We start from the raw sequence: 12,803 nt of genomic DNA on the forward strand, positions 1-12,803 counted from the left end.
CTTATTTTTAAGCTTATAATGCCTTGATCCTAGTAAAGGTTGCACTCCTCTGCTTCTATCAGCCTGCTAGTCACCTTACTCCTAATTATGTATTTTCTTTTTTGTCATTTTGTTTTAAGTGAGCTGACCCCTTTCAGTATTTCCTATAGTGCAGGCCTCGTAGTGGAGAATTCCCTCGAGTTTTGTATTTCCGGAAAAGTCTTTATTTCTTCTTCATATCTAAAGGAGAGCTTAGCTGGATACATTATTCTTGTCTGGTAGTTCCTTTCACTTAATAGTTTAAATATTTGATTCCATTTCTTTCTGGCTTGTAAAGTCTGCGCTGAGAAGTCCGACGATAATCTGATGAGTTTTCCTTTATAAGTTACCATTTTCTTCTCCCTGGCTACCCTGAGAATTCTATCTTTGTCGTTGATTTTTGATAACTTTAATACAATGTGTCTTGGTGAAGACCTTTTTAGGTTGATATAATCGGGTATTCTGTTAACTTCTTGAATTCCAAGCTCCAGCTCATTCCTTAGATTTGGGAAATTCTTGTCCACTATTTGTCTGAAAACGCTTTCTAGTCTCTGCTCCTTTTCCTTGCCTTTAATAATGCCCATTATTCTTATGTTTCTGCTACTGATAGTATCAGCTAGTTCTTGAATTTCTCTTTCATTATTTTTCATTCTTCAGTTTCTCTCTTCATCTGATTTATTTCTAGATTTCTGTCTTTGATATCACTGATCCTCTGCTCCATTTGGTCGACTCTATTTCCCAAGCTTGTTATTTCATTTTTCAACTCTTGCATTGTGTTTTTTTTAATCTCCAGAAGATCTGTTCTTCTTGAGGGTTTCAATCTCCTTGCTCTACTCATCTAGTTGTTTTTTCAATTCCTGAAATTGTTGATATGACTTGTTTTGGAACTCATCGAAGTTTTTCAGAAGTACCATCCTGAATTCTCTGTCATTTAAGTTGCATATTTGTATGTCTTTAGGCTTATTTTCTGGAGATTTTTCTCTTTCTTTCTGAGCCGCATTGTTACCTTGGTTGTTCTTGGTGTTTAATGGACTATTTCTCTGCCTGACCATTAATGGAAGTGTATTCTACTGCTTTTCCAGAAAGAAGATTTATTATATAAAGGTCTCTCCTTAGCCTCCTACAAAGAAGGCGCTTTTCTTTTGGTTTCCAGTAGGTGGCCTCTAAGCCTCTTGGATTCCTGCTTTATATAAAGCCTAAATAATGTTTTGTTTTGTTTTTTTTTTTAATTTTTTTGTGGAAATTTAATCACACTCACTACCCTCAGTTTCGGTCCCTGTCAGTGTTAGCAACAGTTTCAGTAGCGTTTGCTCAGATTCCCCTGGGGCTTCACAGTGGCGGTCTCTGAGGGAATGTGGGGAGGTGCCCTCTGGGTTGGGAATGGGGCCTGCGGATCAGCCTCAGTTTGGTAGCCGCAGCTAGTAAAAATCAACTGTTGTTTCTCTGTGGCTCCATCCCGCTTCTCTGCTTTCTGCCCTGATGACTGGGCCCTGCTGCCGGCTGCATAGAAGTCCCAGCACTTCCAGGCAGGAATGTTCAGGGAAGTCATCGTACCTTCACCCCTCCCCCTCCTCCTGCAAGGAGCTCCAGCAGCTGCTAGAGGCAGCTTCTTTATTTCTCCCAGTCTATCGCCTGATACTCAGGGTTCTGACCTGTGGTAGTTCTTATGCACAGATCCCACACTCAGACTTGCCGTTGTGCAGTTTGGGTGATTTTTGTTCAGTTTTAGATGTTCAGCTTATTGTTGTTTCGAGGAGAGAGATCTGAGGATGTGTCTCACTCCGCCAGGTTTCCCAGAATCAGCCCTCAGTTTTATTTTTATCTAACTTAACATGGATAACCTAAGGAAGTGCTGAAGGGTATTGGCAGGGGTATTAAATGTGCATTTTTTTTCTCAGTTACCTCAGGCATTTGGTAATGCGCTGAAAGCAAAACTTTTAAAATTTTCATATACTTTATAAAGATAAAAACCCATCTTTTTTAAAAAAAATAAAATTTAATTCGCTAATAGGCAAATAACAGAAGAATTTTACTTCTGGCTGGTAACAGTAAAGCTGGAAAAGTAATATCAAGTTTTTTGAGGCTTTTGGCATAGTTACTGGAAAACTTGATAAATGCTTTGTGATATGGAGCAGTGCCTGTATTTAGAGAGCAGCAATACCATTTATTTTTTTGTTTATGGTAGGGAAAAGTTTTTGAAACAGAGCGAAGTAGTTGCAAGAGGTTTTTGGAATGGCTAGTTTAAATGGCTTTAGGAGACTTCAGTTTTTTTGTTTGGCTACGTGATTGAATGTGCTTTTGACTATTGCTACCTAAAGGAAGTGCATCAATAAAGAGATGTAGCCCCTGTGGACCTGAAACTGATTGGCAAATGCAAGTATCAGCTTGTTTTATAGGATGCTTCATTTGCTAAGCGTCCTCTGACCAGTTGGTTTACTCTTTGAGCAGACCCCAAAAGATCAGCTTTGTGAAGACCAATGGGGCAGTTAGATGGTGTGACAGTGTTTGAAGGCAATAAAAGACTGCATCTCCGTGTGTATGGCACTGTCCTGAGCCTCACTCAGCTACTTTGGAGATTTTTAAACAATGATAAATCAAGGAAATTGAAAGGCCACCCGAAATATTACATAAAATGCAGTAGGATTTCTATATTCTCTGCAACTAGTTATTTGAAAATAAGTCAAAAATAAGTAAAGAATATAAGAAAACAGTTTTTGGAATATAATTTGAATGACTATAATGGAACATTTAACCTTTGATATAGAACTCATTTGCCCATTCCATAACTTAACGGCAAAGCCTGATATATACAATTATGTGGGTGGTCTCCACGGACACGCTTCTCTCAGAATTGTTTCTGTATTGCTTTTCATAACATGATCACAGTCATCATATTACACTGATCTCAAGGGCATATATGATAATCCTTTTTAAAAAATCATTTTGGCTCATTTGTATTTCAAGATGAATTTCTACAGACTAGGTAAGTTTTTCTGATGATATGCATATCAGACATTTTGAAAATGACTTGAAATGTTTTCTTAAAGGTTTTCAGAAAACCAGTTTATTTTGTAGATTTAGCGGAAAAGTGCCCTTTTTGTCACTGAATTTATCCAGCGTTCATAAATTGCTAAAAAAAATTGCTAAAAAACAAAACACGATTGGCTTCCTTGTTGGATTTCAGGTGAGGTGTGCTTAAGCCAGAGAGCTCTTCCTCAGTGTTTGAGTTTTAGTGTGTGTGTGTGTATTTAATACACATAGGCGTTGCATTTAAGGTGTTGCATTTATATCTGCTGGTTTAAATTCTAGCCTTTTAATGTGGCAAATCATGTTTTATTTTTAATTAAGCATTGGTAATAGAGTATCTGGTGATAGCTAGGATATAATTCTGTAACTGAGTTTGTATTTACTGCATATGGATCATTTCTAGATACCTTGATGCTGAATAAAGTTTTTTATCATTAGGCGCCAAAAAAACTGTTCTAAAATTAAGTTTATGTCTACGGCCAACCTGAAAAAGCTCGATCCCAACTGATCTTGGAAGCTAAGCAGGGACGGTCTTGGTTAGTACTTGGATGGGAGACCACATAGGAAGACTGGGTGCTGTAGGCATTAAAAAATAATAATAATAATTAAGTTTATTAGAAAAAAGGGCAACTAGAATACTTTGATAGAATAGTTAATAGGATATGAAATGCTATTGAGAAGGCCTGAAGACTGTGCGAGCCAAATATATATATGGGTGTGACTTCTAAAACAATTCTGTAGATGTTACAGGGCTGATGGCTACTATATCTCAGTCGTTGGGAAGAACACTTTGTGTCAGTGTCCAGTAGGCTGTGAAGCTTTAATTGTTTTTTCTCGTTGGATTGTGCAATGAGACGTTAACCTGGGCATCATTGTTAGTAATGCCTTTGGAAGTACTCTGCTCCAGTAACTTTCTGAAGACAGAACATCTTAGGCTGGTGACAGAAGTCTTCATATGCACCTGCCAGTGAATCCTATATTTCATACTGCAGCTGCTTACCCATAGTTAGAAAACAGAATGTTTTGTAGACCCCAGAGACTCAACCAGTGCAAAGCAACTGGTGTAGCAGGGCCTCCCAACAATTTCAACTTCAGTGTTATCAAATTCATTAATAAGGGTACATGTCAAAGATCTGGGTATTTCTCCAGGATATCCCATAATTTCTGTGTCACTTGAAGGTGACAGCTTCAGAACTGCAGAAGACAGCATTGTGGTTTATCTTTCAGGTTGTATCTTATCTGTTGGATTCTTAGGTCTAATTAAGCTATTCAAGTCTGGTAACCAAATTAAAATTTGGGATTTCTTATGTAAGAGTCAGCATCTTTACATTGATCACAAGAGCGTTGATGGTTATAGATGTTTAATGAGTTTACAGCAACCAGTCTATGGCCATCCACTGGTAGTTTGTACCTAGTTTCAGATATCCTGGTAGTAGTCCATTTATTCTCCTAGGCATTGTATTTTCTTAATCACATTTGTTTAAGCTAGGTGATCTCAAAGCACTATTATTCTGTCATTACCATGTAGTGACAAGAAACTTTTTTTGTCTTGTTAAGATTTGTCTTAAGATGAATAAGAAAGATTTGTCTTCTTATTGGAAAGAGTATTGGACCAGGTGCTGAAATGTGGATTCTTTGACTTATTAACCATATGAACTCTGGTTAAGTTCATAATAATTAAATACCATGATTTTGTGGGGGCAATTAAACGAGAGACTAGGTAAAAATGCTTTGCAAAGTAAAAAGCACCATACGAAGGGAGGATAAATTGCTCCTTTAGCCTTCTACACAAGAAGTATTTTTCAAATATCCCAAAGAAGATTGGTTTTTAGAACATTTACAGAAAATTGGTATTATGATCAATATCACTTAGACCCAGCAATTCTACTTATAAGTATTCCATGTAATTCCTCATAAATACATACAAAGACATATGTTGAAGGATATTCATTGCAGCATTGTATATAGTAGCAAAAATCTGGAAAGAGCTTAAATATCCATCACCAGTTAGATTGTTAAATAATTATGGTCTGTCTAGGCAATGGAATACCGTGTGGCCATTCCAAAGGATGAGGAAGACCTGCATATACATATGCGGAAAAAACACTAAGGCAAAATGGTATTATTGTTTTCTGCTTCTGTTTAAATAAATATATATATTTGCATATGTATATAAATTCTTCTTAAAGGACTATAAGAACACCAGTCCTTTACTAGTGCAATGGGAAGAAGAATAAAGGGATGCTTTTTGTTTCAGATACTTCTATATCGTTTAAATTTAGTACAGCGAGAAGGCATTCATACCATTTGTTAACTCTTTGATGGTACAACTGTGATTTTGTTGATCATGTGTCCATTTGCAAATGTGCTGTACACATGCTAAAGGGCATGCTCTGGCCACAGTTAAGCCATGCTTGTCATTATGTCAGCGCCTTTCTGCTAGGGCCTCATTTCCTTGCAGTAGAGGCTATTAGAACCCTGAAACTTCCCCGAGTGGCTAGCCCCTATTGTCTTTGGTAGGATGTTGATGGTGCAAGTAGCATGCCGCTTTCCCAAAGTGTCAGCCTAAGGCAGCATCTGTCATCAGTTATTATCTGAAGAAGTTTATCAGGGTTTCTAGATGGAGAGAAACTCTTGACTAGCCACATCTTCTGGAGGGACACACACACAGAGCCATGGAAGAGGGTAGGCTACCCAGGTCAGCATGTTGATTGTCTTTGTCATTGTGGAACCCAAGATTGATAGATCCCCTCCCACCTCAGTTGTGGGAATCAGTGCAAGTGAGCATTTCATACTCATGGTTGTAAGGTACAGCAGTGCACAACTGGTTAGAAGCTGAACCCAAGAAAGAAAAGCACAGAATGGTACTGTCTTTGGTAGGATGTCGATGTGGCATCAAGAGGCAGTTCTGGTAGCTCTGCAGACCACTGGCTTGGTCTATATGTATATAACGGACAATACAAAGAACAAACTGATGGTCAGGATTCCTCAGTCTGGATCCAGCACACCTTTCAGTGTCTGGTTCACAGTCAGAGAGTTAGTCAGCTCTTATACTTTTTTCTTGCTGTGATATAATACAAAAATATATTCGATCTTAGTCTTCAGTTCCTGGCCAAAAAGCTCTTAAAACCCTTGGAATTTCCTAAATGATGAGTGTCTTTTGATATTTAGGATGAGCCCTTTCATCACACCTGAGTTTATGCTAATAAGGCGACTTATGGTGGGGCCCCTAGCTAGTCTCAGTCTGGGACTGGTCAGCAGAAAGACCAAGTGATTAAAGGGTGAGACCTTTCAATCCCGCCCACCCACCTACCTCTGGGACCCAGAGAGGAGGTTAGGTATTGAGCTCTATAAAAACTCTGGAGTAATGAATGACATTTGGAGCACTTCCGGGTTGGTGAACACATTAAAGTGCTGGGAGGGTGACACGCCTGCCCTGAGAGGGCATGGAAGCTCTACACCCTGCTTCCATCCATCCATCCATCCCTTGCCCTATGTATCTCTTCCTTTTGGCTGTTCCTGAATTGTATTCTTTATAATAAACCAGTAGACATAATAAAGTGTTTTCTTGAGTTCTGTAAGTCATTCTAGCAAATTAGCAAACCTGAGGAAAGAGTTGTAGGAAACTGATTTACAGCAGTTGTTTAGAAGTATAGGTGGCCTGAGATCTGCCTGAAGTGGGATAAGTCTTGTGAGACCAAGCCCTTTAACTTGTGGGATCTGATGCTAGTTCCAGTAGATAGTGTCATTAAATTGAATTGTTGGACACCTAGTTCGTGCCTGAAGAATAGAAGAATTGGTCGGAAAATTTGTTGGAAAACATCATATACTTGCATTTCGGATTTCTGGATTTTCAAATTACTTCTCTATTAGGTGACACATTTTATATGAATTGTAAGTTTCTTGAAATTTATCAGTATTTAAACATTTTCCACTTCATTTTATAAATTTTCCATACTTTTAGTGGTACTATGATAACAGAATGCATGATATTTTTTAACTATATATTATAAATTGAACTTGAGCAAAGTTATTTTATACAAATATAAATAAGCTTCTGTTGTTGAATGTATTCCTCCTTCCCAAAATACTTTTCCTAATTGATTTATTTTAGGCTTGTATCTTCTATTTGCTTGCACCGAGCAGGCAGTTTGGTCATTTAAAGTTGAGTGTGTTGACACTGAGGCTAACCATTGTTGATGACCAAACAGAAAATTTTAAGTTTTTTTAAATAGAATACTTTTCTGTTGTCCAGAAGTAAAACATTGTGATATATAGAATGCCTATACTATAGAGTTAGGAAAGTCTAGTCACATTTAATATGTAACCCATCAGCAGATATCGGTGTAATCCATTTTTCTTGTCTTTTAGTATGTAATTGGGGTGTGAGCCTCTGAATGGAGCCTCACCCTGTCTTTTTAACTATCATCTGCCCTTCTTGTAGAAGTTATCCACACTTACCAAACTCTTCTTTCCTTATATAGCCCCCAATCATTTCTCCTCTTATCCAATAGAAGTCACTATTGTACTGCTTGTTTTCTTACTACTTAATGTCAGAGCTATTCTAAGACACTAGATGATTTCCTTTTAATGTCTATATGTGTTCTCATCTCTCAATAAGGTGGTTAGCCCTAACATTTCTTGAATTTTTATTATAACTATCCCATAGCTCCTTCAAAGTAAATACGTACTTGATATTTTTATCACATAAATAATTACATATGCACCTTGCAATCTGCTTATTCTCTTCAAAGATATTAATGATGTCAAGAGGCTGAAACCTGGCTACCTTGAAGCTACAGTGGACTGGTTTAGAAGGTACAAGGTTCCTGATGGAAAACCAGAGAACCAGTTTGCTTTCAATGCAGAATTTAAAGATAAGGTAATATGTCATCCAGAACTGTAGCTTTAGGTCTGTTTGTAGAGACTTATAATTTAACCTATCGTTACCATTTAGATACTATATGATCATAAAAAATGTGTAAAGATATAATAGGGTCTACGGCCATGCCACTCTGAACGTGCCCGATCTCGTCTGATCTCGAAAGCTAAGCAGGGTCGGGCCTGGTTAGTACTTGGATGGGAGACCACCTAGGAAGACCAGGTGCTGAAGGCGTAAAAAATAAAATAAAATAATTAAAAAATGAAAGATTGTAAGCTGAATTATCTTTTTTTTTCTTTTCTTCTTTTTAGTTACAAAATAATGATGACAAATGTATGTTCATGAATGTTGATACTAAGAATACTTTTCTATCATTGTAATGCATACCTCCTCACATTACAGGACTTTGCAGTTGATATTATTAAAAGCACTCATGACCTTTGGAGAGCCTTAGTGACGAAGAAAATTGATGGAAAAGGAATCAGTTGGTAAGTGTTGACTCTTCTCGGCATGTTTAGCACACAAATCAGACCAGCTTGCTCCTAAAGGTTTTAATGACCATAAAACACCAAACCATTACTTTCACTTAGAAGAGAGATAATGGGTTTTGTCAGTCAGTGCTCAAGTGAGTAGGAAGGTAGATATATAAACAACTGAAAAGTGCCTATAAGATACCTTCTGAACAAGTACAAACTAAAACTATAAGGGGGACAGTGAGATCAGAGCTTTGTGAGGGTAATTGGGAAAGGCTGCCTAGCATCTGCATGCTCAGAATGTAATAGGTAAAATAAGGCTGAGTGCAAGAGTTGATATTCTTCTGATGTAAGTATGTAAGGTACATCACAACTAAATCAGTATCTACCAAGCACACAAAATTTACTGCCACTAATAATAACAGCTAATATTTATCGTGCAGTGAATGTTTGCACCAAGCATGTAGCAGAGATGTAGGAAGATTAAACTTAACCAGTCATCCCACAATAAGTGTTTCAGAGTTAAGACCTGTATCAAAATCTATCTGGCCCACAACCCATATTCAGGACAATATACTTCCTCTTAGTTATTTAAAGATTTATAAGAGAATGTCCAGTATCATCACTTAACTAATGTTGTTCTAGAAATAGTAGTGGTCAATGAGGTAAATACGAGAAACGATGTGTTTTAATGCAAGAATATTGGAAAAGGGGGAGCATATTGGGGCACCTAGAATTGTGTACCTAGAAAACTCTAGAAAAAATAAAGAATTCAGCAAGGTGACAAAATGAGTATATGTGTACAGCTGACCCTTGAACAACATGGGTTTGAACTCCATGGATCCACTTACATGTAGATTTTTTCCAATAAATACATATAGTATTATAAATGTATTTTCTCTTATTTTCTTAATAACATTTTCTTTTCTCTATAGTTTACTTTATTCTAAGAATACAATACATTGTAAATATACAATTTATTGTAAGTATATAATACATGTAACATGCAAACTATGTGTTAATTGACTTTATGTTATCAGTAAGGCTTCTGGTCAATAGTAGGCTATTATTAAGTTTTTGGAGAGTCAAAAGTTATATGTGGATTTTTGATTGATGGGATCAGCGCCCCTAAGCCCCACACTGTTCAAGGGTCAACTGTATAAGATCATACTGTATTTATTTTTTCTGTCTGACTTGTTTAACTTAACATAATGCCCTCAAGGTCCATCCACGTTGTTGTAAATGGCAAGATTTCATTCTTTTTTAATGGTTGTATTATATTACATTGTGTGTGTGTGTGTGTGTGTGTATCCCATTTTCTTTATCCATTGATGGACATTTTGGTTGTTTCATGTCTTGGCTATTATGAATAATGCTGCAATGAACATGGGAATCTCCATATGTTTTTAAATTAGCGTTTTAATTTTCACTGAGTAAATACCCAGAAGTGGAATTCTAGATCATATGGTAGTTCTGTTTTTAATTTTTTGAGGAATCTCCATACTGTTTTCCATAGTGGCTGTGTGCATTTCCCACCAACAGTACACAGTTCCCTTTTCACCACATCTTTGCCAACACTTGTTATCTCTTGTCTTTTTGATGATAGCCATTTTAACAGGTATGAAGTGATTGATACTTCGTTGTGGTTTTGATTTGCATTTCCTTGATAATTAGTGATCTTGAGCATCTTTTCATATACCTGTTGGCCATCTGCATATCTTTGGAAAAATGTTCAGGTCCTCTGCCTGTTTCTTAGATTATTTTTTTCCCTCATTATTTAGTTGTATGAGTTCTTTATACATTTTGGATATTAACCCCTAATCAGATTGTGATTTGCAAATATTTTCTCCTATTCAGTAGTTTGCCTTTTCATTTTGTTGATGGTTTCCTTTCCTGTTCAGAAGCTTTTAGTTTGATGTAATCCCATTTATTTATTTTTGCTTTTGTTGCCTTTGCTTTTGGCGTCAAATCCAAAAATTTATCACCAAGACATGTCAAGAAGCTTATTTACTGCCTGTGTTTTATTCTAGGAGTTTTATGGTTTCAGTATGCCATTTAAGTCTTTAATCCATTTTGAGTTCATTTTTGTGTATGGTGTAAGATAGTGATCCAGTTTTGTTCTTTTGCATTTTGGATGTCCACTTTCTCCACTATCATTTATTAAAAAGACTGTCTTTTCCCTGTTATATATTCTTGGCTCCTTTGTCATAAATGAATTGACCATATACGTGTGGGTTTATTTCTGGGCTCTCCTTTCACTTCCATTGATCTATGTATGTTTTTATGCCATTACCATACTGTTCTAATTATAGTATATAATACTGTAATATAGTTGAAATTGGAGAGTTCAGTGATGCTTCCAGGTTTGTTTTTCTTTCTCAAGATTGCTTTGGATATTTGGGGTCTTTTGTGGCTTCATACAAATTTTAGGATTCTATTTGTGTGAAAAATGCCATTGGAATTTTGATAGAGATTGCACTGGACCTATAGATTGCTTTGAGTAGTATAGACATTTTAACAATATTCTTCCAATTCATTAGCATGGAATATATTTCTATTTATTTTAGTGGACATTATTATTTTACAATATATATTTATATGTATAACTATAAAATATTTAGAAGATACAGTTTTTTCAAGTTTTTTCATTAATGTGTCATCGTTTTCACTCTACAAATCTTTTACTTCCTTGTTTAAATTTATTCCTAGGTATTTTATTCTTTTTGATGCAGTTGCAAATAGGATTATTTTCTTAATTTCTCTTTCAGAAATGTAACAGATTTTTGTATACTGATTTTGTCCTGCAACTTAAGTAAACTTGAGGTTCAAGTAAACCGAACTTGAATCTCATCTGGTCTACCATCTTCAGCTTCTTTTTTAACTCTTAAGAGAAGTTTTTGTTACTGTGACTCATGACTACTCTTTTTTTTTTTTCTTTTTAATTTAATAGCATGAACACCACAGTGTCTGAGAGCCCCTACAAGTGTGATCCTGAGGTGGCCAAAGCCATTGTGGATGCTGTATGTAAAAGTTTCTTTGAAAAAGAACATAACTAGTAGCTAAAATATATGGTGGTAAATGGGGATAGGAAGTATTTCTTTCAACAACTATTTGAGGATCTCCTGTTTGTATACTACTGTGTGAGGTCTTGAAATTACAGACCATGAACACATGTAAGGACACATTTGACAGCGTAAAAGTTGAGGGTGGTCCTTGCCAACCCTCAATTGGGCAAATAGCAAAAGTAGGACAATTTGTAGCAATCAAAATGATTCCAGAATGTACTGACTAACCCAAGTGCCTATGTACCTTATCATAAGCCATTTTTCACAAAAGAAACAATGGGAACTTCTTTGACTTGCTTTTAGCAAGGACTGAGAAAGTTATTAAATTTCAGGTACTGTTACAGGGGTGGTTCATAATCCTAGAAGATTTTCATGTGAGATAGTAAACCATGTATTTAAGAAATAACTTTGTTTTTATACTATTTTTAATTATCTGTTTTTTTATTAACCAAAACACTGCACTAGATCATCTTAATTTATTCCCATTTACAATTTTAAATAAAACAAAAGAAAATGAAGTCTGACTTTTTACGGCTTTGTAATTGGGGTAGTACAAGGGAAAAATAACAATTTAATGAAGCCAATACATTTAGACTTTATATATGAATCCTGACAAAGTTGAAATGAATAAGAAAAATTGGAAGGGAAAAGCCATTGGTTAACAGTCATAACTTGTCAATGAGAACGCTCTGCCTACATTATATATGTGGGTGTGTATACAAAATTATATGGATAAATCAGTTTTTATTCTTTATTTCAAAAAACATTTCTCCTGTGTATCATTAAAAGTCAAGAGGCTTGAATTTGTTAGCATTTCTTAGAAGTAGAGCAAATCTTGCATTGTACCTATAAATTACAAATGATTTTAGAGCCTAAAAATTACGAGAGTTGTCTTCTGTTCAAATTCATTTTAGTTTTTGTGTTAGTTTACCTTTTTTTGCTTTTTTTCCCTGGGATTAGACTAATACATTTTAATATTTTATTTTAGTTACCACCACCATGTGAATCTGCCTGCACAGTACCAACAGATGGTAAGATCAATATTCTAGTAAAATTAAACGTTATGTATATGTATGAGAAAATTATGTCTATATCTATAGATAAATCTTACATACCATATCCATACAGAAAAAGAGAAGGAAGGGGAGAAGAAACATTTTTAGAGTTTGGTAGTGTATGTGGGAAGAAAGATGGCTGTATATAACCCCTTTATAGTGTCCCATCCCCCACCCCCCGCCCACCCAAATCACAGCAGTTTCCAAACCATGACCCACTGTTCTCCTCTGGGTTTCAGGTAGATGCCTCATGGAAACTGGAGCAGGCTAGGCTCTGGGTCCC

The 12,803-nt window shown here is 36.1% G+C and overlaps 1 protein-coding gene and 1 non-coding gene across 2 annotated transcripts in view; both read left to right on the forward strand.

Moving 5' to 3' along the window:
* PPA1 (pyrophosphatase (inorganic) 1) overlaps nt 1-12,803 on the forward strand; it is a 39,137-nt gene that overhangs the window by 25,692 nt on the left and 642 nt on the right. Inside the window, exons 7-10 of the mRNA XM_006915550.3 lie at nt 7,800-7,927; nt 8,330-8,415; nt 11,351-11,420; nt 12,454-12,496. Of these exons, the coding sequence (XP_006915612.1) occupies nt 7,800-7,927; nt 8,330-8,415; nt 11,351-11,420; nt 12,454-12,496 (327 nt within the window). The remainder of the gene's footprint in view (nt 1-7,799; nt 7,928-8,329; nt 8,416-11,350; nt 11,421-12,453; nt 12,497-12,803) is intronic.
* On the forward strand, nt 8,043-8,161 carry LOC112482723. The gene has a single exon (XR_003047402.1). It is a non-coding gene; the product is annotated as a 5S ribosomal RNA (ribosomal RNA).

This window comes from Pteropus alecto, unplaced genomic scaffold (assembly GCF_000325575.1).
Source record: "Pteropus alecto unplaced genomic scaffold, ASM32557v1 scaffold155, whole genome shotgun sequence".
Lineage (NCBI taxonomy): Eukaryota > Metazoa > Chordata > Mammalia > Chiroptera > Pteropodidae > Pteropus > Pteropus alecto.